The sequence below is a fragment of the Rhea pennata genome, chromosome 10 (assembly GCF_028389875.1).
Source record: "Rhea pennata isolate bPtePen1 chromosome 10, bPtePen1.pri, whole genome shotgun sequence".
NCBI lineage: Eukaryota > Metazoa > Chordata > Aves > Rheiformes > Rheidae > Rhea > Rhea pennata.
The window spans coordinates 1,230,922-1,255,517 of NC_084672.1; the positions used below are offsets into that span (position 1 = coordinate 1,230,922).

The 24,596-nt window shown below is 40.1% G+C and overlaps 1 protein-coding gene across 3 annotated transcripts in view; it reads left to right on the forward strand.

The window, feature by feature from the left end:
- Positions 1–3,821: 3,821 nt before the first annotated feature.
- The window catches only part of UACA (uveal autoantigen with coiled-coil domains and ankyrin repeats), a 128,528-nt gene continuing 107,753 nt past the window's right edge, over positions 3,822–24,596 (forward strand). For 2 of the 3 annotated variants that reach the window (XM_062583833.1, XM_062583832.1), the window contains exons 1-7: positions 3,822–3,931; positions 19,570–19,703; positions 21,455–21,543; positions 22,689–22,753; positions 23,697–23,754; positions 24,085–24,155; positions 24,263–24,369. In XM_062583833.1, the coding sequence (XP_062439817.1) occupies positions 3,875–3,931; positions 19,570–19,703; positions 21,455–21,543; positions 22,689–22,753; positions 23,697–23,754; positions 24,085–24,155; positions 24,263–24,369 (581 nt within the window). In that variant the 5' untranslated portion in view covers positions 3,822–3,874. Of the gene's footprint in view, positions 3,932–15,120; positions 15,355–19,569; positions 19,704–21,454; positions 21,544–22,688; positions 22,754–23,696; positions 23,755–24,084; positions 24,156–24,262; positions 24,370–24,596 lie in introns of those variants that run through there. The other variant, XM_062583834.1, reaches the window with a different exon arrangement.

Here is a 24,596-nt window from a genome sequence, read left to right on the forward strand (position 1 = left end):
CAGGCCAGCAAATTCTGTGTTCCATTAACTCAGTACTTATCATACAAGTATTGCTGGAATAAATATACCCTTTGTGCTGAAATAAGTGAAGATTGTCACAAAAATGAAACATTTGTGCAGAAACAGAGTGTGATAGTTTGAGTTACATAAGCTGCTTGCTTCGATCAGATTTTAGGCATGGTTACTGAAATGGCACTGAACATGTATTAGCGTGTGCAGTCCTGCTGTGCTCAGCAGTAGTTTGACAATACCCATGACTGACCACCCATAGCAGCAAGTAGTGTGGACAAAGGCTACCCTGCATATGATACTACTGATGCTTTACACTGCAGGGGCCTCTAATGGGCACCTACCAAACTGTCACTGTACATGTAGACGTAAAGTGAATGTCAGTGATGGTTCCAAAGAAACCTGCAGTTTGAAGGATAAAGTCAGAGAAACAAGTGAAATGGAATAGGGGAGGCAGTGGAACAAATATTCAGCAGGAGTTGCAAACTCCCATTTGGTTTGCATTTGTCAGTAGTGAGCCGACCTTATCTAACCACTGTCAGGTTGTGCTCAGCTGTTTATACCTCAGCAAATATGATCTAAAGTAGATTAGCTGGAACCTTCCTCACTTACGAGACAGTTGGGAGTAGGTCTGACCAGAGAAGTGGCAAATGAGGCAACAGAAGCCAAGACTTGGTAATAGAGTGATGTTGAGAATGTACTGCAGAACAAGTGAAGGTATATCTAGCTAATAGGCAGATGGCCCATGAAGATGATTGATGATGTATTGGGAACTACACGCCAATATACTTAGCAGCAACAGTCTGGATTATTCTGAGGGGCAAAGTGAGAAGCCCAAAGAAAGAAACTGTAGCAGATGCACCCTGCAGTCAAGGAAGAGTTTTGGCACAATAGCCAGACAAAAGGCCAGAACATAGAGTTCTGTGCAGAGCGCACTGTTCGGTCCCTGCTTGGATTGATGCCTCAAAGGTAAGGGCTGCAGTACGTGCTAGGGAGACAGCAAGATTAGCTGGGTTCCCTCCTGAAATGTTACAGCCTGGATGCAGGTCAAATGTACAAGTCAGTCCCTAGCAATATAACATGAAACATCTTGTTCTATTGCTGACACACACAATGCCAGAGATGAAAGATGGTGTTCAGATAGGGAGCTTTCTGATTCATCAGGAGCAAAGAAAAGTAGAAGGCTCTGTTCAGGCTGATCTGGCTCAGTGCTAACTTCACTATGTCTTGCTGCTCTAGTCACATCTCTAATCTGACTGTGCCAATGATCATGACCTGTTTGTGTGGAGGAATCACTCCCTTCTCCAAGTCATACTAGCCTGAGAGGCGTCAGACACTGTGGGTTGAATTAATAGTGCAGGGAAGCTATTGCAAGGGGCACAAGGGCATTGCTTTGCCTGGTGCAGAGCTGGCTAGTGAGAAACATGGCATGATTATCTGGGACAAACTTCACCCTCTGTTGAGCCTGGCAGGAGGAAGCTTGCTCACAACAAGGCAGATGCCATCCTTGTGATGCAGCGGCTGCAGAGCCCTCGAAAGAGCAGAGATGCAGCTGATTGGTGCGCACACGTGTACGTGTGTGATTGCCTGGCAGCAGGGAATTGCTCCGGGATTGGTTAGGCTCTTGGAGTTGCTCTTCCCAGACTGAAACGATAGCAAGGGATTATGTTTTTAAGTTCTGCCTTCCCTTGTACTCAAGGGAATCAGAAGGAGATTTCTTTAAACAGCATAAAGTTGGTAGAAGGAGGAGAAAGCTATAGCTCTGTTAACTTGGTCCTGAAAATCAGTTAGTAACTATTTTTTAGAATTGGAACTTTTGGGAATAAAAACTTATTTTAATGAACATTTTTTTTTTTTTTTTTGGGCGACATCTTGGCAGACAATGGTTCTAGTCTGAACAACTCAAAACAGTCTTTCTGCCCCAGGTCAGACTGGTGCTGATGCTGGGACTTAGCCTTGTGCTCTAGAAGCATGGGTTCATGAGTGGACATGAACACCGCACACTCGTGTTTGTGCGTGTCCTTATGCAAGCACCCCTCTGAGGTGCTGTGGCCTGGGTGCGCTCTAGGAATTTGCTGTTTCAATTCTGTACCTAGCTAGCTAAAGGAAACTATTGCTCCTATTGCTATAGACAGAAAACAACAAGGGAATCCTGATCCCATCTGTTTCTAGCTGCAGTTGTCATTTTATCCATCATGTCATGTCGACTTGTGCCAAGCAGAGTCAGATTAACTGTGCCAGCACTGACATGCTGGCAATACCAGGCTGAATTGGTGGCAGCCAGCGCTCGAAGGAGACTCACAGGCCTTTGAGAGCAGGAGTGGTGCTGCTGGCTGAATGACAGAGAGGTGTCAGCAGGTGGTGATGTCTGCTCTGAGGAAAAGCTGGTCTTGAAGTTTGTCTCATCGTCTTGAAAACGTGTGGCTGGCAGTGTCGGTAGGAGGAAAAAGTTCCTGAAAGAAAGAGGAGAGGTTGCCTCAAAGATCAGCTCTCTACTAAACAGGAGGGAAACTCCGAAAGCATTAAATGGAGTTCAAAGCCTGAACATCTTTTCTCTGAGAAATTTAAACCCTTATTAGACTTGGTTTGTCTCAGGGTCTAGAATTGTCTGGGAAGGACTTCCATTTAAGAGCAGATACTTTCTACTGACACTGATATGCATAAGAGAGGACCTTTGATAGTCTGAAGTTATTCCTATCTTTGAGTTTTTCCAGTATATGCATAAAGATACTTAGTATCTTTTCCTCTGAACAGGCCCCCTATAAGGAAAGCCAAATGTTCGAATTATGGTTTGCCCAAAGTGATTAAAGGGCAGTGATGTTTACCTTTGACTCCACTTATGTTAAAGAGGGAGATGTATACCAATTAAATAGTTCTGATCTAGCTGTAATAAGCAAGGTTTTACGGAGTTTAAGCCCAATCCTTGTGTTGTAATTAAATACTCTCCATAACCGTGTGACCTTAAACTTCCTGGTGCTGCACCATTGTGTGCTACTGGACTGCGAGTGATGTGATGAAAAGGAGCCGTTAAACAGCCTTCAGGCTGAACACAGCTGTGACATAAACAAGCAAACTGCCACCCTCAGACATTCCTTGCGCGGAAGAAGGGAGTCAACTACATATCTTTAAAGGCTGCCTCCTCTCAGCTTGACAGAGCCCTCGCAAGGAAGCGCATCCTCCTGCTGAGGAGGATGGCGAGGGCAGCAGTTGGGTTGCATTTTCCGCCCCTGGCAGGTGTGTACGGACCTGGCACCAGGGCTGGGAGTTCTGCCACCCCTCCGGCCGCCCGCTCCCAGGGGCCGCCCTGAGCAAGGCCTCTCAGGGAGGCGGCAGCCCGCTGCCGCAGGCTCCCAGGGCGCAGGCATGTGCCAGGGCAGGTTTTCCCCTGCCCCCAGGGCCGTTTGCTTGGGGGTAGCTGTGGAAAAGCCCCTCGGGGCGCCGGGCCTGCCCCGGGGAGTCTGGAAAAGGGGGGGTGTTGCCATGGCGCCGCCCTTCGCGGGCCGTCGCCCTCTGCCCCCTGCCCTTTGCCCTCTGCCCCGGCAGCGCCCCCTGCCGGGCGGGCGGCACACGCAGGTGCGGCCGTCACCAGGTGGGCGGGGCTCCGCCAAGGCCCCGCCCCAAAGCGACTAATTCCCCCCCCCCAACCAGGTAGACTTTAAAACGAGGAAGTCCCTCCCCCGCACAGCGCGGTGATTGGCCGTCGCGCCCGAGCGCGCGGGCGGCGATTGGCTGCGGCGGGCGGGGGCGGGGCCGGGCGGAGGTAAGGGTGCCGCGGCGGGGGGGGCCCGGCCCGGCCCGGCCGTGGCGGCGGCGGCGGCGGCGGGGGGTGCGCGCGTCCCGCTCCCGGCCGCGCCCGGGACCCGCCATGAAGAGCCTCAAGTCGCGCCTGAAGAAGCACGAGGCGGTGATCGGCGGCAGCGCGGTGGGTCCCGGGGGCGGCGGCGGCGGCGGCGGCGGGGCTCGGGCGGGCATCGCGCAGCCTCTGCGCCCGGTTTGGCGTTCTGGTTCGCACCTTCGCCCGCCTCCGCGGGGGCCGGTGCTGAGCTCTGCCCGGCGCTGTCGGTAGCGTCGGATTTTTAAATTTATTTTTTTTCCACGTTGGTAATTTCTGTCTGGATGCAGCAAAACCTGGAGCGCTTCCCCCCCCCCCCTTCAATGTGGAAATTGGGTATTTTCCCGATTTTGTACTTTTCAGTGTCTTACTCTTTATGGCTTCCAAAATTTAGATCGGCATTAATTTGTTTTAAATAGTTATTATTACTAAATTCATCTCTTCAGATGACTTTTGATGAGAGACGTCTTTATTATAACTGAATAAACTTATTTTCAGAAGTTCTTCGGGGTAAATCATCTCTAATTGTGATGATTTGGTAAATGCCTTCCTGGAAGCCCCACTGTGGCAGTTGTGCTCTTCAGCTTGTTGCTGTTTTCCCTCACTGACTTAGTGAACTCTTGCTGGCTAGATGGAATAGCAGGAAAGACCGCGTGAATGTGATATGCTGAACTTTATTATTCTTTTATAATAAACTAGATATTTTAAGTCTTATGTATTTGTTTTAAATCTGAAAGTATTACTTGAAAATAGTTCACTTGAAAGATGCAGATGTACAGGCTTGTAAACTGCTGACTGAAATCATTTGACGAAATGACAGCTCTGTGTGGAAGTGTGTTACCGCATTCAATATTTCACAGTGCAGAGAAGTGATTCAGAAGTCTGTTATGATAATGTGTAGTGTGTAGGCTGGCATTGACTTACATTATTCATTAGTTCTCCTATACTTCAAAACTGCTAGCTATTTCAAAGCAAGCCTGCAATAATTGCACCTAAATGTCAACAAATGCTTTAGAAATGGTACAGCATCCATATTCAGTAATTCACATTGTTTTGAATGTATATGGATATTTTTAACTTCCATAGGTGAAGGTGCAGCAACTCTTCCATTCAGAGAAGTTTTGGTCAATCTCTGCATTTTTAAAAACTGAAGTTACTCTAAACTGCATGAAGGGAAGCTGCTTTCATCGTGATCCTTTAAAAACATTGTAAGATTAGGCATCATCATAACTTTATGAGAAGAAATTGATGTGAAAAGGCTCTTGCTGGCACATTTTGCCTATGAAAAAGGAGCGATGTTTCTTCTGGTAAGACAAGTAGGAGGAGCTGCCGATGGGCTGAGAGTTTGTTTAAATATATTGTGCCCATAAGGTATTTCAGTTCTTCTATTTATTACATATTTCAGTTACAGGATCACTCCACCAGCTAATAAAACACCAAGTTGTAACCTTCTGCATTGAGTGTGTGTGTGTGTGGGGGGGAAGTTATCCAGTGGGAGGGTGTTAATAATAGTGAGGCTGAGGGGGGATGCCTGGGTGAGTTTTGGCCCCTGTTCCTTACTGCTGGGGTGGGAAAGGAAGTGGGCAGGAGCCCTGCCGGTGCATGCTCTTTGGATCCTACTGGAAACTGCTGTAGAAAGAGTTCCCTGTTTAGGAAACTTCATCTCTCTGCCCTGTCCCCACCCAGTGCTAATTTCTGGAGGGTGGAGAGGAACTTCATCCTTCATCTTGCTGCTGAAAATCTTTCCTCCTGCTTTAGGTAGTGATTATATGGTCTCTGTTTTCTGATGATTGTCTTCTGGGAATGGCTTTATTGCCTGCCTTCCTGATAGAGGAAAGCCATGAAAAGCAACAGAAAGTAAAAATTAATGATGATTACCAATTCCAAAACGTCATTTTCAGATAAAACATTCTGCATAGTAATCCAGTCTTGTGAACTCTGGTTGGCTGCTGGTGCTTAGAAAATAATTTGAGCCTGTTCAGGAATTTCAGTGTGCTGAAGCGTGAGGCAAATGCTTCTGTGCTTTTCATTTGCCTGAAGTTAACTTGTTCTCCTTTCAGAGTCTGCCCATGTGAAAATACTTTAATATAGTCATGGTAAAAACAAATTACTTGTGATAGTCTATAATATTACATTTAAGAGGAGAATAATCAAATTTCAAACTGCAGTAGATTCAGAGGGTTTTACAGAGCACCTTGCTGTAAGGGAATGTATATTCCATATCTAGAAAGCTTAGACAGTACCTGGGTAAACACTTAATCTGAACACCTTTAAGCACAGATGAAAATTTTGACTTTATTACTACAAATTCTTCATGGAGTAGTAATATCGTTGTAAGAGTACATTGAATGTTTGTTTCTTCATCCTCTGAATCATCAAATGCAAGAGTAAACAGGTAGCTGAAGACACTTTCAAAGTCTTTGCTGATGTTGTGCAGGTCCCACACTTGCTAGTGTAGATTTCTCATGTTTTGTGATGGTTTATAATTTTCTGTAGTTAATGGTACAGTGGACCTACTTAAACTGTGGGAAATGATGCATTCCAGAATAAAACTTGCAAAGAATCTGGTTAGCTATACCTCTCTGCTATACTATCAGAGAGGACACTACCTTCAGATAAAGTCTTTTAGGTAGGCCTCTGCAAAGGGAAAAAAAACTCGAACTAAAGCACACTTGTGTTTCAGAAGATTGAATGGTGAGGATAGTTGTTGGTTGCTTGTTATATAGATTGACTTAGTTTTGTGACAGCCACCAAAACTTTTGTTTTGACTGCCTGTTCCCTAGCTAGTCCTCACAGAGGCAGTGACCACAGTAGCTTCTTGTAGCCCAAGCAAGCAATGGTAAGGGGTTCGTGGTAGAAATTGAGCTTAATAAAGGTCATGAATAGACTTGTCTTTGATAGTGAGGTTTTGTGACTTGTATCTTAAATGTTGCTTCCAACCTTTCTTTGCCACTACTTGTCCTGAGTCACTTGCTCATTGATAGAGATCTGAGCAGAAACTGTTTTTATTATTACCAGTTAATGAAATACTGCAAATAGAGTTGTAAAAGGTAGGCTTCTGAGCAGTTGTCCTTACATGCTGAGCTGTGATTATTAAATTAGTCTCTGAACAACTAGTGTAGTTATTGACAGTTGAACTCATTTAAGGTTATGCTGGCGCTTTTTTCCCCTGTGGATATTGCTGAGTTCTATTAAGTGGATGACTCTTCTTCTGTGTAAGGAGTGAAACTTCTAATAATTATCTCCCTGCCAGCAATAGGATGGTGAAGTAGCATCTCTTGTTCTGATCTGACTGCTTTCATTAACAGAACAGGAAAATGGTGGTGGTTGCCTGAGTTTGCCAGTTACATCATATCTTTGTATGTACAGCAAAATAACTTTGTTAAAAATAACTTTAGCACCAATATGCTGTAAAATGCACTTAGTAAGCACAAGAATGAGGTAGAAAATAGAGGTTTTTGACAATATAGTTTTTTTATTTTGTCTAAAATACCAGATCACTTCTGTTTTGAGCTTCTTAAATGAAAGAAAAAGCTTCTACTGCTTGTGGCACATGCATGAGTTTGAAACTGAACAATTTTTTCATGGTATTTGCCACAGTTCTGCTTTGTGCAAAGACAAAATAGTTTTTTGTCAACGTGCTCATTACAATGCTATTGACCCTTCAGCAAAATATTTCTAGCGTTGCTGTTATTGGCCAGAGCAGAATTACTCTTTCTTTCTCCTCTACTTCCTTGTTTATTATTACTGTTATTTTTGGTATGTAACCTAACATGGCTTTACTATGTAATCTTCAGGCAACAATGCTAAGAACAAATATAATATTGGGAGGTCACATCCTAGACTGAAGGTAGTTATTCGGAGGCATGTTTGGGTTACAGGAAGCCTTATTAAGATGAACATGTGCATTCCATGAAAGACTTTGTGTTTTACTTGCATTTAGTTAAATAGAATTATGTTCTTGTTTGTATAATTGTGGTTGATGTGAAGAAAGAAGAGAGTCAAGGTCGGTGATTTGTGGTTCAGCAAAAGCTATGTAGTGCAGCCTGTATAAAGGTGCATTGTAACTTTTCAAACTTACTAAAAAGGAGTATTTATTAATGCTTTATCATTTTGGAATATAGTAATTATACAGGATTTTTAAAAAGGTAGATGCAGAGTGAGTTACTATCTGCAAGTTAAATATCCATAGCTGACTAGCAGACAATTTTGCAAGTACTTATATTTGAATACGTTCTGACAAATCTATTTCAAGCTCATCTGACCTATTGTTCACATACAAGTTATGTGATAGTTTATTAGTAGTATTTAAATACTAATATTTTAACTAGGAAATTTTTAAAACATCTGCAAGACTGATAAATATTGTATCTGTACTTAATGGTGACTGAATAGGATAGTTGGACTCTAAAGCACTATTCCCTTCTCTATGTGTGCGTGCCTGAGGCTGCTTCCCTATGTGATGAATATAATCTTGTTTCATCATCCCCTAGTACTTTCAGATGCTTCATTACTAATATGTGCAAGAACTCAAACCAATCAGTGAACTTATTTCATAGGTTCTGAAGACAGTGCTGAGACATACTGCTTTTAATGGCAGACAAAGGCACTTGGACTCTGACCTTGGCTTCTCCCTTTTTAAGTGAGAAATGCTTCTGTTGGCCCTGCTGTAAATGCTGTGTGCTTTCGTGGGAAAGCTGCGGTGGAGCCCAGGCCCCGAGTGCTCGCTGCCTCCTGTCGCTGCCGTGATGAAAGCTGCGATGCTCTCCTTGCCCTGAAAGGAGGCAGTGCTCCTTGAGGCAAGTGTGCAAGTCAGGCCTGTCTTACCATAAAACGGCCTTGTGTTTAAGGCTTTGAAAACACAGCTGTAAAAATGCTATTTTTTTTCCTCCAAGATGTGGCGGTAGTTCAAAACACTTTTATTAGTCTCCAAGTTGATCTGTGAATCACTGCTGAGACTTTGAAGAAGCTGTGGATGCTTCTCCGTCTACACCTGCCTTATCGAAAAAAGGGAAACTGGGTCTGCTGGAAGCTGCCTGTTGTTCTGCATAGATAGGAATGTAAAATTTGACCAGCTTTAGACCTCTTATAACAATTTTGAGGACAGTTTGATATGTATGTTGTATTTGAATTACTTCTGGTTATCTATACTTCATAAATATCTATTTATTTGATTTTGATGGGATAAGTTAACTTGTGGTAGGAAAGAAAAGGGCAAACCCAGAAAAGTTTACACTGAAACACCTGAGTAGTGTTTGTGTTTGTTTTCTTTTTCTTTTTTTGCTATTTGTTAGATGAATATTATCCATATTAATTATGGGATGCAGAGCTACATTTAAAATATGCAACAGCACTGTTAGTATAAATTCTTGACTTAAGCATTTTGAGGGCAATGTAAAAGTGAAGCAGTCCTAGGAAAACTTATTTTTGACCGCTGTTTAGACCAAGCCTTGTCCACTCTGTAGCATTCGATACTTTCTCCATAGATAGAGAATTTGCAGTAAATTAGGTGATAACATAACATGCTGTGTGTGGGAACTTGCTGGGTAAAACAAGAACCCTGTGTTCAGGCTGTATCTGTTTTCCGTAGGGTAGACTAAACAGCACATCTTAGGCCTGCTTTTTTAAATGCTTGCATATTAGCATGTATGCGTATTCACATACAAGACATGCTTAGAAATGATGTTTTTGTTTCCCCTTCATTTGAGTTAGGTCTTTCAAAAACCTGGTATCTGCAGTATTTTCTAGGCAACTATGGATAAGATAAAGCCTGCAAGAGAAAGGTGAATATTAGCTGATATGCCTTTGTACTTTCAGCTGGTAAATATATATATATTTTTAAATAGTTTCAGTAGTCCAACCTATTCCTTTAATGCTGTTCATCTGTGCAGTTTTTAAAAATAAATCACATTACTTCAAAAGAGAGTTCTTATGCCATATAAAATCACAGGTGTGTCTGTACAAATGTTCATTTTAATCACTGAAATGTACTCTGACCTTTGTAAAATGAGCAGGAAAATAAAATGTGAGCTGATAGAGATGTGCCCTATCTGCCTTTCCCTCATCTCATGCAGTGCACAGTCATTTTCAAGTGTTTGTAACTTTCTCCTGTATCAGTGAGTGTCTTCCTGTTCCCACAGGAAAACTGTGCAAGACCTAAGCCAAGAAAAGGAGTTCATCTTGTTACACAGGATGCCTAAAACTTAACAATTCTCATTTTCTTCTTAGAAGGCCGTTTCTGAATAGTAACTCTTGTCAAAGACTGCAATTTTTGAAGTCTGTGTTTTATAACTGTTTTCTTAGAAGCATGAGCTTACTGTTTTTTTTCCTCTAGGTAATTTTAAGGAACATTCATGTATTTTTGAGCTTTAGCTGTAAATGCTGATGGCAGTATTTTACTGGAGTTCTTTGCTACTCGGGGTTGTTTCTATGTATGTAAAAAGTCATCTGCTAATGGCATAGGAGGAGAACTTGTTCTGATTTTTTTTTTTCCTTTTCTTTTCTTTTCTTTCTTTTTTTTTTTTTTCACCCTTTTGTTAATAGGGTTATCTGCCTGGCCCAGCAGTGAAGAGAAGCTATGTTCACTCTCCTGGGTTTTATCAGTCAGCTTTCAGGCGGAAAGGTTTAAGAACTGCTTTGAAATACAACCAATATTCCTGATGTTATTTAGATGACTTCTAAAGATTGTGCATGTTTTATTTAAATGAATTTATGTAGTCAGTGTCCTACAGTTTTAGAGGCAAATATGTTAGATCCTCTTGAGACACGTATGTCCCAAGTCAGGTGCAAGATTCTTGAGCAGTGCTTCTGCCTCAGCAGCTGACTTATTTGTCATTGGCTTGTTTAGCTTTATTTTAAGACTGAACATATTACTGTGTGTGTGATGTGGGTTTTTATTTTTATTAAATGTGCTATTATGCTCTAGTGGAAGAGAAAGTGGGATTGCGTCTGTTGTCACTCACTTTTCATTAGGATTAGGAGTATCCTTTCTGGAATTTAATTTGCAGTTAGGCCTTCTCATTTAATAAACATATTTTATTTTCTTGAATTATGTAGTTTCAAAATAAGGATTTATACAGTTCATGGGCTTACATGATCCATTTTAGCTGATCAAAGTCCATGTGGCTGCTGAAGAGGAAGTCTTTCTCCTTCCAAACTACATGTTCCTGCCTAGTTCCCTGTGCTGGTGCTCCTGCTTGGGGGTGGACATGATTGGACACCCTTCCCCTCCCCCAGTGCTCCTGGTCTCTCCCAAACACAACTGTAAAAATGGAATATCAGAATGAAGGGGTACTACATTCAGTGACTATTATGTCATATCTTTGTGACTGAATAAAAAAAGCACAGAAATGCAAATTCTGCATCAGCTAAAAAGTTACTGCTGCAGTGTGGGAAAGTCTTGCTTCAGTGTAAAACCCTGCTTGTTTCAAGTCTTGCTTAGTTGTAGTGCTCTTGAAGAATTAGTTTTGTGTTGTATTGGAATATAAAGGCCAATTTTCTGGTGCCCCTGCCCTCCTCCAGCCCTGTATTGCTTCATTAAAAAGATCAGTGCGTTAATGTATGAGAGCCATACTTCATTTTGCTCAGACTGGTGACCAGAAATCTTTTCTTATGGGCTGCTTTGCTGGCTTGGAAAGTCTTAGGAGTTTCCTTCTGGCTACTAGAATTTTACTTGAAGAATATTTGGGTTGAGAAGAATAATTTTGGCAGAAGAACTGTAGGGGTTAAAAGATTGTTACAGCTTGCTTTGCAGGGGCCTTCAGGGCTGGGATCCTTGTTTGTCTTATTTGAATCCTGTTAACCCCAATATCATTCTCTCTTCTTATGTCTCAGGCTCACTAATGAAGTCGGGAAGGAATTTGTTTGCTATAAGCTCCTCTGTGGAGACACTTGGGTGAGAGGATCTCAAGTAGTGCTGTGTATGGTTTTGACTCTACCTGCCTTCCTCTTTCCCCAAGCGAGAAGATGCCCAGCAGCTTTAAGCTCATAGCACCATACTTGGCCAATATGCTTATTTAATGAAAAATGTATTATTTTATAATGAGGAATACCTCTTAAATGTATTAACCTGCTAACTGCATCTGTCAGCCTTGTACAAAAGCTCTTTTAACCCTTCACAACCAGTGTTGCTGATAGTGTGTCTTTAATTTCTAGCACTTGTGTGCCCTTTCCACTGCCTTGGGTAACACTAGAACATCCTGTCTCACTTTGCTCAGAAAATTGAGACTAATTATTCCTGGTACCACATGTGTCCTGAATGTAAATACCTCTTCTGGGAGTCATTAATGTTCTCATTACTGTCATCTTTAAATATTTAACTGTGATGACAAGGGTGAGGAACATGCTCATTTTTAAAGGCTTTAATTTTAGTCTCTTACAAACTTTCATTCAATGAACTGTATATTCTTTTTAGTAAACAATTGAAAATGTTGATGTTCTTTATCTGCTACTTGAATTTGTGCTGGTTGAAGTTATTATATCCTACAGAGTAGGAGGTAACATTATGTGATGATGTAAAGATACCTACAAGATGAGGATCGCATACAAGGAAAGTAGCTTGATTTCACTGATCTAGTAAGTATCTAGTAAGACAAGGAGTTTCAAGTTCAGAAAGTAGCTAATCATTCAGTTGTAGAATTTGTTATTAAAGGATGTTGATAATGCTAAAAGGTTTCCTGGGCTTACGGGAAAACTGTTAAAGAAATTCAGAGGGTTATTAAGTGTACAAGTGAAGTCATTTCAGCCCAAGAAGCTTAAATCCATTGAGACCTAGGAGAGTGTGTGTGTGTAGAAGTGGGTGTTTTTTTCCCCCCATTTTTCTCTTCTGAGCATGCTTGTGTGTATCTCTGTACCATTCCTGAAGGCATTACAGCACCAGACTGAACAGAATGTGTGCAGACCTTGTTTACTCAATATAAAGCCCTTAAATTGATGGCAAGCCTGATAAATCTGATATGAACAGATACTAAGCTAGATGGTGGAAATGGGATATTGGACTTGCCCTCAGAAGCCCTGGAACTGGGAAGCTTTCCTGGCATGATGTCTGTCTGAATTCAGGGGAAAAACAGGTGTGCTGTGTTAACAGAACATGGGCAATACTGTCTTCAGTGAACCATGTGTAGTATTTTTGGCAATTTAGCATCTCCAGAGATATGTATTGTTGTATTTGATGACAGGCTTTATTCTAAAAAAGCAATATCTGAGTTACTGTTACAAACTTAAGTTTGAAAGAATGTGATACAAGCATACTTTGTGTTCAAAGAAGACTTAGTTTTTCTTTATAATTAGCAGCATTGCCATTTTAATAAATATTTGTTCACTAAGCTCTTAAACTCATTGATGTGCTGTTGATAAAGGCAAGCAAAAAGGAGAAGGTGATCCCTTTGGGAGGGGAACTGCTGCTGCATTGTTGCTAAAATATTCTAGTGGGAGGTTTCCCCTGCTCGGGTCCAAATCTTAAATAAAGGTAAGCTTTCTGCCGTGTGTGGTATGTAATGCTCTTTGTAGCTGCTGGGACAGGGCATTGCCTACCTGAGCACGTGCCATCAGGTATTGCTGCTTTCTATCCTTCAAGCTCTGAGATTCGCTGACTTGGAGAACAGCTTCCCTGGCTTGAGCTTGCAGCTGGCCCGTGTCCGCTGCGCGCTGCCCCGTGGCTGGCAGGAGCTGGGAAAGCCGGTTTCCTGAGAACTGCCTCTTCGGGCTGCGTTGCCTTAACAGGGCACGAGTGGGGAATGCGGTTTAGCAGCTCTGTATCTCTATCTCGTGGCCAGGACAGGCTTGGGAGGAACCTCAACGGAGAGGAATTGCAGGGTGAGTGTAGTTCACGATGTGCGGTGATTGTCTGCATGAGGCAGATGAAGACAAAGGAGAATGAAGCCTTTGAGATGGGTAAATCTGAAAACTGTGTGTTGTGTAGTGCTAGCTAAACAGTTTGTAACCAAACTCTGAATTCAGTGAAGTGTGCATGTGTTCCTGTTTCTGCCACTTGTGAAGTGTGTTTTTTTTCAAAAAATGCCATTTTTAGCTTCAAGCGGTAGACTTGTTTCTGGCCAGAAGATAACTTTTTAGATGACATAGCCTTTCTGAAATTCACTGAACTTTTTCTTTTTTTGGAGTGATTTGGTTATGTGGAGACTGATTACAGATAAGTCTTGGAAGGCTCTTTGAAGAAACATGTCAGTGGTATGAGGTAAAGGATTGTTACTCAAAGCAAATAGCGTGTAGGGGTAGTTTAGGTGTTATTGGGAATGAGTGAATTTGTGCAAATATGAATAGGAGGGGTGATACTGATCTGGCTTTCTGAGAAGACCCATTTATTATTTGTAGTCTCTTGCATATATGCAGTCTCTTTGTTTTTCTATGCACTGTATTTGTCATCTGCAGACAAAACAGCACATAACTTGTAATGTTGTCCTAGTCCTCCAAATACAGCACTCGGGAGATCTCTATTAAATTTAAAACTTGTGAAAGGAGACTCTACACTTTCACTACTGTTAATCATTATACCGTCTATTTAATGTTTTGACAGCCTCTGTGTCTCTTCTCATTTAACATGCTGGGAGACAGACTGGCAGCAGCAGTAAGCTGAAACCAGGTTCTATTCAGAATGGGTTTCATCAGTGTAAAAGGAGAAATTTTTTTTTAAGGCAGAGGCATGTGTGTTTTCTAATTTAAAATTGGTTACACTCCTGTCAAAATAGGATCATGCATTCCATGCTGTATGGTTGTAACAGTCTGAAGTCTGATGATGGGACTGCTTTCAGCTTTGTGGCGTGGCAAAATGGGAAAAACTATTCCTGCTAGTATTTCAGTGCTTTTATTTTCTTAGTGGTAAGAAGTATGACCTTCATTAGTGTCAGCTGACAGTTAATCTAACTAACATGTTGGTTATTTCAAAGTGTTTGCATGTCTGCAAAACATAACAGCGTGGTAGTAAACTTTCAGGCATGCTTGTCTCGTTTGCTACCATTAAACCTGAAATGTGTTACTCATGACACGAGCACGCGGAGAATGTATTAATAGCTATTGCTCTCTATTGCTCGGCTATCAAGTACTGGATTATCAGAAAATAGAACAGGGCTGATGAGACTGTCTCCGTATTGTTTACGAGATATTTCAGATTTAGGTAATAGTTGCTCGTGCGCCTGAGTCACCCTGGCAGTCCGCTGCACCGCAGAAGCCGCGCGTGGGGCTGGCGCAGCGTCGGGCCCGGCCGAGCGGCTCCGGGGCTGCGGCGGCCCGTGTCTTCCTCGGAGACATGAAGTCTGCGGAAGATCCGGAAGATGCAGCAAATATACTTGGAGAATCCAAGCTGAGTGAAGGATGGAGCCGAATGTATTCAGGGCAGTAGAGAACAAATTTCTCGAAGCGGCCTTGAGCTCCGCCGTAGCGCTTGCTTTGTAAACCTCGGCAGCTTGTAACTTGACGCGAGATAAATTGATTGCTCTTGGCAGCAAGAAGCTGCGAGTTCTATGATGAATTGTTGGTTTTCTTGTGCAGCTAAGGACACAGTACGTATCTTGCTCTTCGTATCAATGGGGATAGTTTACAGCTGCCAAAATGTTTGAATTTTGTAGCTGTTTTGTAGCTGATCCTTTTTAATTAGCATGATGTATGTCTATCTTTAACAGTTTTTTCCATGAGGATTTTTTTCTCTTGAGCATTTCACTTTTTATTTAAAGAATATTTGATTTAGTATATCATAGGAAACTGATATAATTTCTGTATAGTTGTTATAACCAAATAAAAAATGTAAATATAGTAAGATGATCACAGTTAAAAGTAATGCAGTGATCTTAGAAGATCCACAAGATGGGAATAAAGTAAGTATAGCAAAGGATTTTAATGTTTGAATTTGTTCATGCTATATACTGCAAGTTTTTAAAATTCTATTTCATAGAGTTGCTAACATGTGACTGACTTTCCTCTAAGGATGTTAAATATATCATATTCAAAGGAATTTAGAGGGGGGCAAGCAGGTTCTATGTATATGTAGTCTCTAAGTTATTTTAAAGAAAGCAAAACAAAACTTGCATAATAAGGTAGCATATAGCTGAGGAAACTTGCCAGGCTTGTCACGCTTCAGAGAAATAATGTTTTCCTCCCTGGCAATGCCTACAGCTTGCTTGCTTATTTATTTATTTATTTTTGTGAAAAATGACCAGTCCTGTCTGTAATGGCACCACTCTGACTTGGTTATCCTGACGAGGCTGACTTGGTTTTTAGAGTAGAGAATGGTTTAATTGGTTGACAATCGGCAATGCACTCTGGTAAGTGCACTACTTATGCACTAGTGTGCATAATTATGCACTAGTGTGCATAATTTCAAAGCTGTCTATTACTTTGTGTCACTTTTAGTAAGCATTCTACAGAGTAGTTAATTCTAACACTTCATGATTACCTTAATCTTTTAATTTGTGGGAGCAGGGGATAAAGATAACTATGCTTGCAACTCTGTTAAACAGGGCATTCTGCAGATGCAAACTGGTGGGGATGTGGTGTGGGGGTGTTTTAAAATATAACTAGCAAACTCTGGCTGCAGGGGCAAGCTGAGCCTTTGCTTGTGAGCAGCATTGAATTGTGGCCACTTTGAGAAGCAACTGGCTAGAGATGGGGCTCTTCCCTGTGGATTCTCTAGACCTTAATATAGTAAATCTTAAACTCTCAGTGTAGTTTTGTCTTGAAATAAACAGCCTTGTGTTCTAACATGAAGATTATACATAGTGTTGTGTGTGTGTGTTATTACTGCTCTTGGTTTCATAGGAAGTTTTATTAACTGTCCTATCATGGGTTTGTCACTTTAAAGTGGGGGAAAGAAGATACAATGATAAATCAAAAATAAACGATTGTATTAATAGGCTGCTTTCTCACTTAAACACAGTTTTTTTTTTTTTTTGGTTGCTTGTTGACTGATTTATTTTGGAAATTACTAAGTTTACCAATTTTAATGTTCTTTATTTATTAAAGCAAGGATCTTTCAGTCCGTAGTGACAAGTCACTTAGTGCAGCTGTAAATTGCATATAGATCACTGTTTACAGTGAATTATGTAGACTAGTCTCAGTATGTATAATTAAACTAGAATCTAATACTCCTTTTATAAGCCTTTTTCTTTTATTTGAAGTTTCTTAAATAGTCATCAGTGCCTTTAGCTTGACAATGAAGATCATGTCACACAACAGAATTCCTGAAAAATAAAAATAATTTGGAAAGGATAGGTTTGGCCGTATATGGAACAAGCTTAGTTTTTTTTTTTGGGGGGGGGGGGGGGGTTGAATGCTTGGCATGTGGCTTTAAATAACAAATTTGAATTAAATAGGAAAAAGTGAGGAGTGACTAACGTCTGAGTTTGTGTGATGATCTATTTATAGCTGACTTTCTTTGCAAAGTCAGCGCAGCTTTGATGAGTGCAGACCATCTGCAGCTATAAGCTGTTTTCTTGTGCAGCTCGATACTTTTTTACCTTTTGAATTTCATACTTGATCAGCAAAAACTTTGACACTTTCAGTGGCCCAACATAGCTGCCCATAGGCAGTGAGACTTGCATCATTAGGCATTCTGTTTTGTGCAGTGCATGTACCTGGTTATGATTTGGTGTTTTACCAGACTGGTTTCTGTCTCAAGCCATATGTTGTTGCCTGTGTATCTTCCTGTATACACAACTGCAGGTTAATCAGTTCAATGAGCTACTTTCATGAAAAGTTTTTTTGGGGGATTAGTTTTGTTATGGATCAGCCTGTTGTGCCATTGTGGCATGAGTCTGTTCACCTACCCTAATGCAAGCAAAGTGGTGGGAGAGTGTGGCTAGGAAGTGGGAACTGCTTCTCCTGGCAGTAAGCTGCTCTTCCACAGGATGAGAGGTAACATCAAAGTCTGCTCTGTTCCCAGTGGCTGGAAAAGGATGTTTTGTGAAGAGCAAGTTTGCGTGAGTTGGAAGATAAAGAGGCTCTCTGCTCTTTGTTTCTCTGGAGTTTTCTTACTGGTTTAGTTATGGAACAGACATCAAAACCGAAAGTTTTGATCATCACTTTACATCAAAAGTAAAGCTGGGAAGTTCATTTTTTAAAATAAATATGAGCTTGATTTAGAGGATTATATTTATCATATACTTTGCATGTGGCTGACTGCCAAATTCATAAAATCTGAAATCTACTGATGATTACATTCATTTCATAATTGTATTCATCATCAAATATCCCATAAAGTTTACTTGCATCCACTGAGTTTTCCTATGCCACCTTTAACTTACAGGGAGGTCTGTGTGTGTGTATTCACCTATATATTTGTGTGTCTAGATGGAAAAATCCTAGTAGCTCTGTTTGCTTTGCTCACTTGGGGGGAAAAAAAAATAAATGAATGCTGAAAAGCCTTCTGAAGATAGTTTAGACTGGAAATTGTGAGCAGGACTTTTTTTTTTTTTTTTTTGGTTCAGTTACTTGTACTTCCTTGCTTTTTTTCTGTTTTGGCTTGTTTACAGCCTGTAAGGCTTGAGATTGGGACAAATATTTAATATACAGAAATGATACACTTTGTTATGGTTTTCTCTTGACTATCATGATTTAAAAGACTAATAAAGATGAATGAATCTCCCTTCAGATTTCATATAATTAATGGAGTTCATTGCCTTATTGTTGAGAGAAAAGAATTGATGATTTGCATTCTCTGAAGGGCATAAGACTAAGAAGAGATGTAGCTTTTCAAATATACAAGAAGCTCTGCAAAGAGAAAGGAAATAAGTTCCTAATGTGTGCAGTGGATATGTTAAGAAGCAATAACAAGTTTAGATACTAGGAAAAGAGTCTCAAAATGAAGCACTGAGTAGAATTCTCCTTGGACAACTTGGCCTCTCCATCAGTAGATCTTTTAAGTTGGACAAATAGCTCAATAACTGCATGAGTATTGGTGGTCTTGTATAACATAATGGGTAAGGTGGGAAGGGATCTCTGAAGATCGTCTAGTCCAACCTCCCTGCTCAAGCAGGGCCGCCTAGAGCACGTTAGACAGGATGTGTATGGGGCTCACTGCTTACGTGACCTTGTGAAATCTTTTCTAAACACATTACTGTCATGTTTTTGAGATACTAGAAGTTGCCCTGCTCTGGAGGTGTATGCGTGCAAATACATATGCTATCTCCTCTGTCATTATAAAGTCCTTGGTTTATCACAGCCCTGCGTAGCAGTTCTTTCCTTTGCCATGCAGCCACTGTTGGGGGGGAGACTTATTTTTTTGTTCAGGATAGAAGAATCCATAATGGAAGATTAGAAGGCAAAGATCCAGTGGAAAGGTAGCTCTTCTAGAGGCCTCTCATGGCAGATAAATAGCTTGTGATTGCGTTATGGGGTCAGAAGGGGATCACTAAGGACCACTTAATATGAGAAAATGTCTGAAGGCTTAATTTGAGTTTGCTTTAAAGCCACGAGGAAATCATCACTTGTGTGCAGCTTTAGACTTGCTTAAGTTTTGGACAGAACAAGGCAGAGCAAGAAGAACAAAGCAGTTTTATACCCCAAAGATTTGCTTTAGGAACTGAGTGGCTTTAGCCTGATTGAAATGCTATAGTGTTGTGTGTAAATAACTCAAGATGTCTTGAAAGCTACAATTTATTTGTAAACTAAGATTTTTTTTTTCCCCCTGAAGTAGCATATCATTTGGCCTTTTATTGAATCTGCTTTAGTAGCTTAATACTGCACCATAAGCTTTCTAATTTTTCTAATTATGTCTTGTACAGCCGAGTTCAGACTGGAACAAGTATGATGACAGGTTGATGAAAGCAGCAGAAAGGGGCGATGTGGAAAAGGTTTCATCAATCCTTGCCAAAAAAGGAGTCAACCCTACTAAACTGGATGTGGAAGGGAGATCTGCGTAAGTAACTCCTTGGAATCCAGTAATGGATGTTGGGGAAGCTAGTGGAAGTTGTTCAAGTCCTAAATCTTGTTGCTTGAAAAACTGCTTTTGTTTAAATCTTTTTAATACTGTGGTGTATTGTAGCCTCATCTAAACTGATATTATTGTTAATCAACAATTGCGCATGGAAAAGCACATCAGTACACTTCAGAGTGTACTGAAAGAAGCAGAGAAGGGAGAAAACCTATTTGAACAGAAATTTGAACTAATGGCTTATATGGATGTAGATGGGTTTAGCAGCAAAGACTCACTATAAACAAGTGATTTAGCCAGGTTTGGTAGAGATCTGTAGCTACATTCCCCATCTTTTTCTATGCGTAGGTGATTTTATTAATGTAAATCAGTGACGGCTGTCCTAATTAAGAGGCAGAAGTTTGTGAGTTGCTATTTTGTTCAATTATTTAAAGCTTTCTGGAATTTAAGTTTTGTCAATTTGTAGTTTGCGGTTTTTAGAACAGTCAAACTAAATTTATTCTTTTAAGAAAGGACTGTAGGCAGTGTTTTTTAAGTATTGATTGAGCTGGTCTTTGTTTAAAATTAACATCCTCAAGATTACAGAGAAATCTAGCTAGATTATCTTGGCCGTAATTTGAAGTGTAAATAGGTTTTGAATGGAGTGTTATTAGATGTATCAGGTGTAATGTGAATTATGAGGAAAGCTAATTTTTAACTTCCTAAACTTTTGGTTCCTGAAACTGTTGCATTAGAGATTCTGTTTATTTGTTAGTGAAATGAACTAGAGCTGTTGACTTGTACCCTGCCTGCCTTTTAACCTCTTCCTCCCACAAGGTAAGACTGCACGGTGGTATTTTGAATTGATGCATATAGGATAGTGTATGCATCTTGCAAACTGATTTCCTAGCTTATTTACTTTTCATTTTTTTAGCATTAAAGATCTGCTCTTGACTTTTGTAAATCTAGAGCTAGTTGGTCATGAGATGTAGATGTTCTAAAACTTGGAGTCACGTTACATTTCTGCTTCTTGACCACTTACGAACGATTGTTTAACACATCCTGACTCAGAGTACTGACGGATACTGCTGACAATGAACCGTTATGGTAGCTTTACTTTGCACTGAGCATCTTCATCAAGCTTGTGTTAATGTCTGCCTCTGACTGTATCTAGTCCTTAGATGAATTTACTGAGTAAAAGTGTTGCTGTCCATCAGTAGGATGACTGGAACAGAAAATAAAGATGGAATTAGTAGGCTTAATGTAAGGGACATGAAAAAGAAACTCCTTTTTTTCTTCCCTTTCTTGCTCTAGGTGTTGGATAGTCATCTATACTATAGAGAGATTCTGAAAATGTTCATATTGACCCTTCCTCCTCATTCAATTTCTGGAAGGTTTGCTTGCAAAAAAAGACCATCAGAATTCCAGATAGCCACAATGTCAAATTCTGATAAAGAATCTTCACTTCTAGTATTTAAATGTTTTCTTTGCTAAATTTGAATGTGAAAAATGGGAAGTGTACTAGAAATGGAAATTCTGCTTGATTCACTGATTCAAGGCAGATGACTACTACTTTGGACAGTCCTCTTGTTCCTTAAAGTAAAATCTGTAGAACTCTTCACTATATTTGGATGCTGTATAAAGCTGAATTTGTACTGTATAGTGTTTTCAGTATACAGTGTTTTACTTTCCTGCTTGATGTTTTTACCTTTTGTTTTGTGAATAAAAGAGTTAAGCAAACTATTTCCTATTTTTAGATTCCATGTTGTAGCATCAAAGGGAAATCTGGATTGCTTGAATACTATTCTTATTCATGGCGTTGATATCACAGCCACCGATGCTGCAGGTATGTTTCCTTGAAGTTCAAAGTGAACTTTCAAAAGTTCTCAGCGTGGCTTTGGCTTAAATTCTACCACAAAACTAATGTGTAGGATAGATTCTTCACTTCTGTAGAGTTTCCTGTGTATGCTATAAAACTGATTCTTACCTGTGTGACTTGTGGCTCAACTTAGAGGAAACTGGTCGTGTTCTGTCATACGGGTTCATGAATTTCTTTGGGTCCAGCAGCACTTGTTAATTTTGGCTCTGTGCTGCTGTAACTGTTCAGTCTATTCCAGTCTCACTGGTGAGATCTGTTTCTCTGGGTAAGGATAACAGGGTAAGAACTGTTTTAAATGAATTTTTGTTCCCTTAAATACCAAGTGCATTTCATGGATACTTGTACTGTACACAATAAGAGTTTGATTTAAATGATGTGTTTGTGCACTTGTACTGAGCCCTCAAAACTTTCATGTATATCTGTGCTACCTTTTGCTTTACCTGTATGAGATCGAATTTTGTGTGAAAGTGTTACAAAAAAGTGAGTTAAACTGGGTGCTAATTTTGCTTAAGACTATGTGCTACCTCATTATTTAACATGGTGATATTCTTTTATTTCTATGATCGTTTCAGAAATAGCCTAGTCTTTTTACTTGCCAGACTTTTTTTTTTTGGTAACTCATATGTGGAGTTGTTTGTAGTATTTTGAGTTTAATTTCACTAGAATTTGAATCCTCAGCTGCAGTTTTTCTAAATTATGATTGTTTAATAAAGGGAATGAAGTCTGTATGAGATAGATGGTTTAGTTATAGTACCAGCTGAATTGCAAGAAAGGGGATCGTTATGTAAATATGTAGGTGTTGACATAAACTGCCTCTTGTCCTGAAATCAGTCTAGCACTCTAAAGGCAATTACATGACTCAATATTTCCTTACATGTAGCACATGATAATCAGTAATGAGGCATATGGAATTATGGAGGAGGCAGAGTTTAGGTTCCGATGAAATAAACTCTTCATAAAGCCTTCAGTGAAAGACACATTCATTTCTTATGAGTTAGTGTTACTTGATTAGTAATAGACTTTTTGAGAAACAATGTAGGCATGTTGAATTTGTGTTTGGTATTTCAAATGCATGTACAAAAGTCTTGAATTTGATGCTGTTTTCCTTACAGGTCGAAATGCGTTGCACCTAGCTGCAAAATATGGACATGCTTTATGTTTGCAGAAGCTATTGCAGGTACTGAAAAATGTAACTTGACACTCTCTTTTATTTCTTACAAAGAAGAGAAAGGAGTCCTTAAATATATTTATTTTATGTTAAAGTATTCCACTTTCTTTAAGCAGTTGCTTTCTTAAAAAAAAAAATGTTTGAGGCAGTCATGGGGAAATTCCTTTTCACATAAAATAAGTTGTGGCTGAAGGAGCTAAAATGAAGAAAATAAATGTTTCTTTGTCTTTTCACATAGTTAAGTTTTAGTTTAAATGTGGTAAAAGGAAATGAAGTTGGGTCTTTTAAAGATTAATGTTCCTTTTCTAAATATATGGGTATTTAGGAGTAATAGGACTGAAAAGTCTGCTGCAGAGTAGTGTTTTCTTCCATAGACAGGCAATTATATCCATAATCTTTAATTAATGAAACAATATTTTATTGTATATTGGGGCTGAGGAGTAACTAGTTGAATGTTGCAGTTGTAGAACCCCAGGAATTCGTGAAAGGCTTGTAATGTCAGATTAACGTTTATTCCTGGTCACTTTGTGCCCATTTGAACTTTTGCCAAGCTCAAGGATGCTTTTAAAGGGTCTGTTCTGTTAACGCACGTGTCTGTGCTGATGCAAACAGTGCGTTTTCTGTAGAACACCAGAACTGGTAGTGATATTGGTACCAGAGGAGTGAAAACTAATAACAGAGAATCCTAGCTGTAGTGCACAAATGCTTGAAAGTCTTAGTGGAAATTGTGTGTCACTGTAAAATTTTTTGCAGTCTTAATTTACTTCAAACACACTGATCAAAAAGGTTTTAGAAATATTAGAGTGCATGCACCCCTAGTCCTTTTCATGTGTGTCAGCATACTTGATAACTATAAAAGCACGTTTTTTTATTAAATGACTTTAAAACCTCATGTGGTGTTTTATAAATGCAATTTAAATCCTAACTGAAGCTGAATTACTTACTCTAACAGTATAATTGTCCAACTGAAAATGTGGATCTTCAAGGAAGAACTGCTCTCCATGATGCAGGTAAAAGGCTTTAATTGTCTCGTAGCTGTGGAATGAAATCCAGTAGCAAACCTATTTTCTGCATTAACTGTCTTAGGAAAAGACTTAGAGTTTGTTAGCAAGTATAGTGGAGTCTGTCTGAATCTGCATGTCATGCCATGCAATGTTTTAAAGTCCTGAACAGTGATAACTAATTATTTTTCACGTGCTCTTGAGAGCCATAGAACCTTGTCATGCTTTATTTTACTTTCTTGTGTAATAAATTGTGAAATAAGTGTACCCAAGGAGGCATTTGGGGTTTCATGAAGGCTCTGTTCAGCAATATAATTTGCTTTTTTCTTTTCTTCAAAGCTATGTCAGACTGTTCCTCCAGTATACAGCTGCTCTGTGATCATGGGGCCTCTGTGAATGCAAAGGATGGAGTAAGTTGCTGCTTAAATCTCTCTCCCATATAAACCCCATTAGAGTTCTTGTGCTTTCTCTCCTTTCTCTCCCCTTTCTTATTTCTTTCCCCCTTTTCTGTCTTCAGGATGGGAGGACACCATTAGTGCTGGCCACTCAGATGTGTCGTCCTACAATTTGTCAGCTTCTAATAGACAGGGGAGCAGAGGTTAATGCCAGAGACAAACAAAACAGGTAATGCCTACAGAGTGTTGTCAGAATGTCTGCTGATGTTTTCAAAGTAGACAACTGTCCTTGGTTTTCAATAAGAATCTTAAACTGGGACCTAATCCAGACGTGGATATACAATTCAATAATGCAAATAAACTTGGCTTTTTTAGTTGCTTCTTCTTGCTTCTAAAATATGTATTGACTTCTGTGAAAGTACTATGTGTCGCTGGCTGCAGAGAAACAGAAGCTGC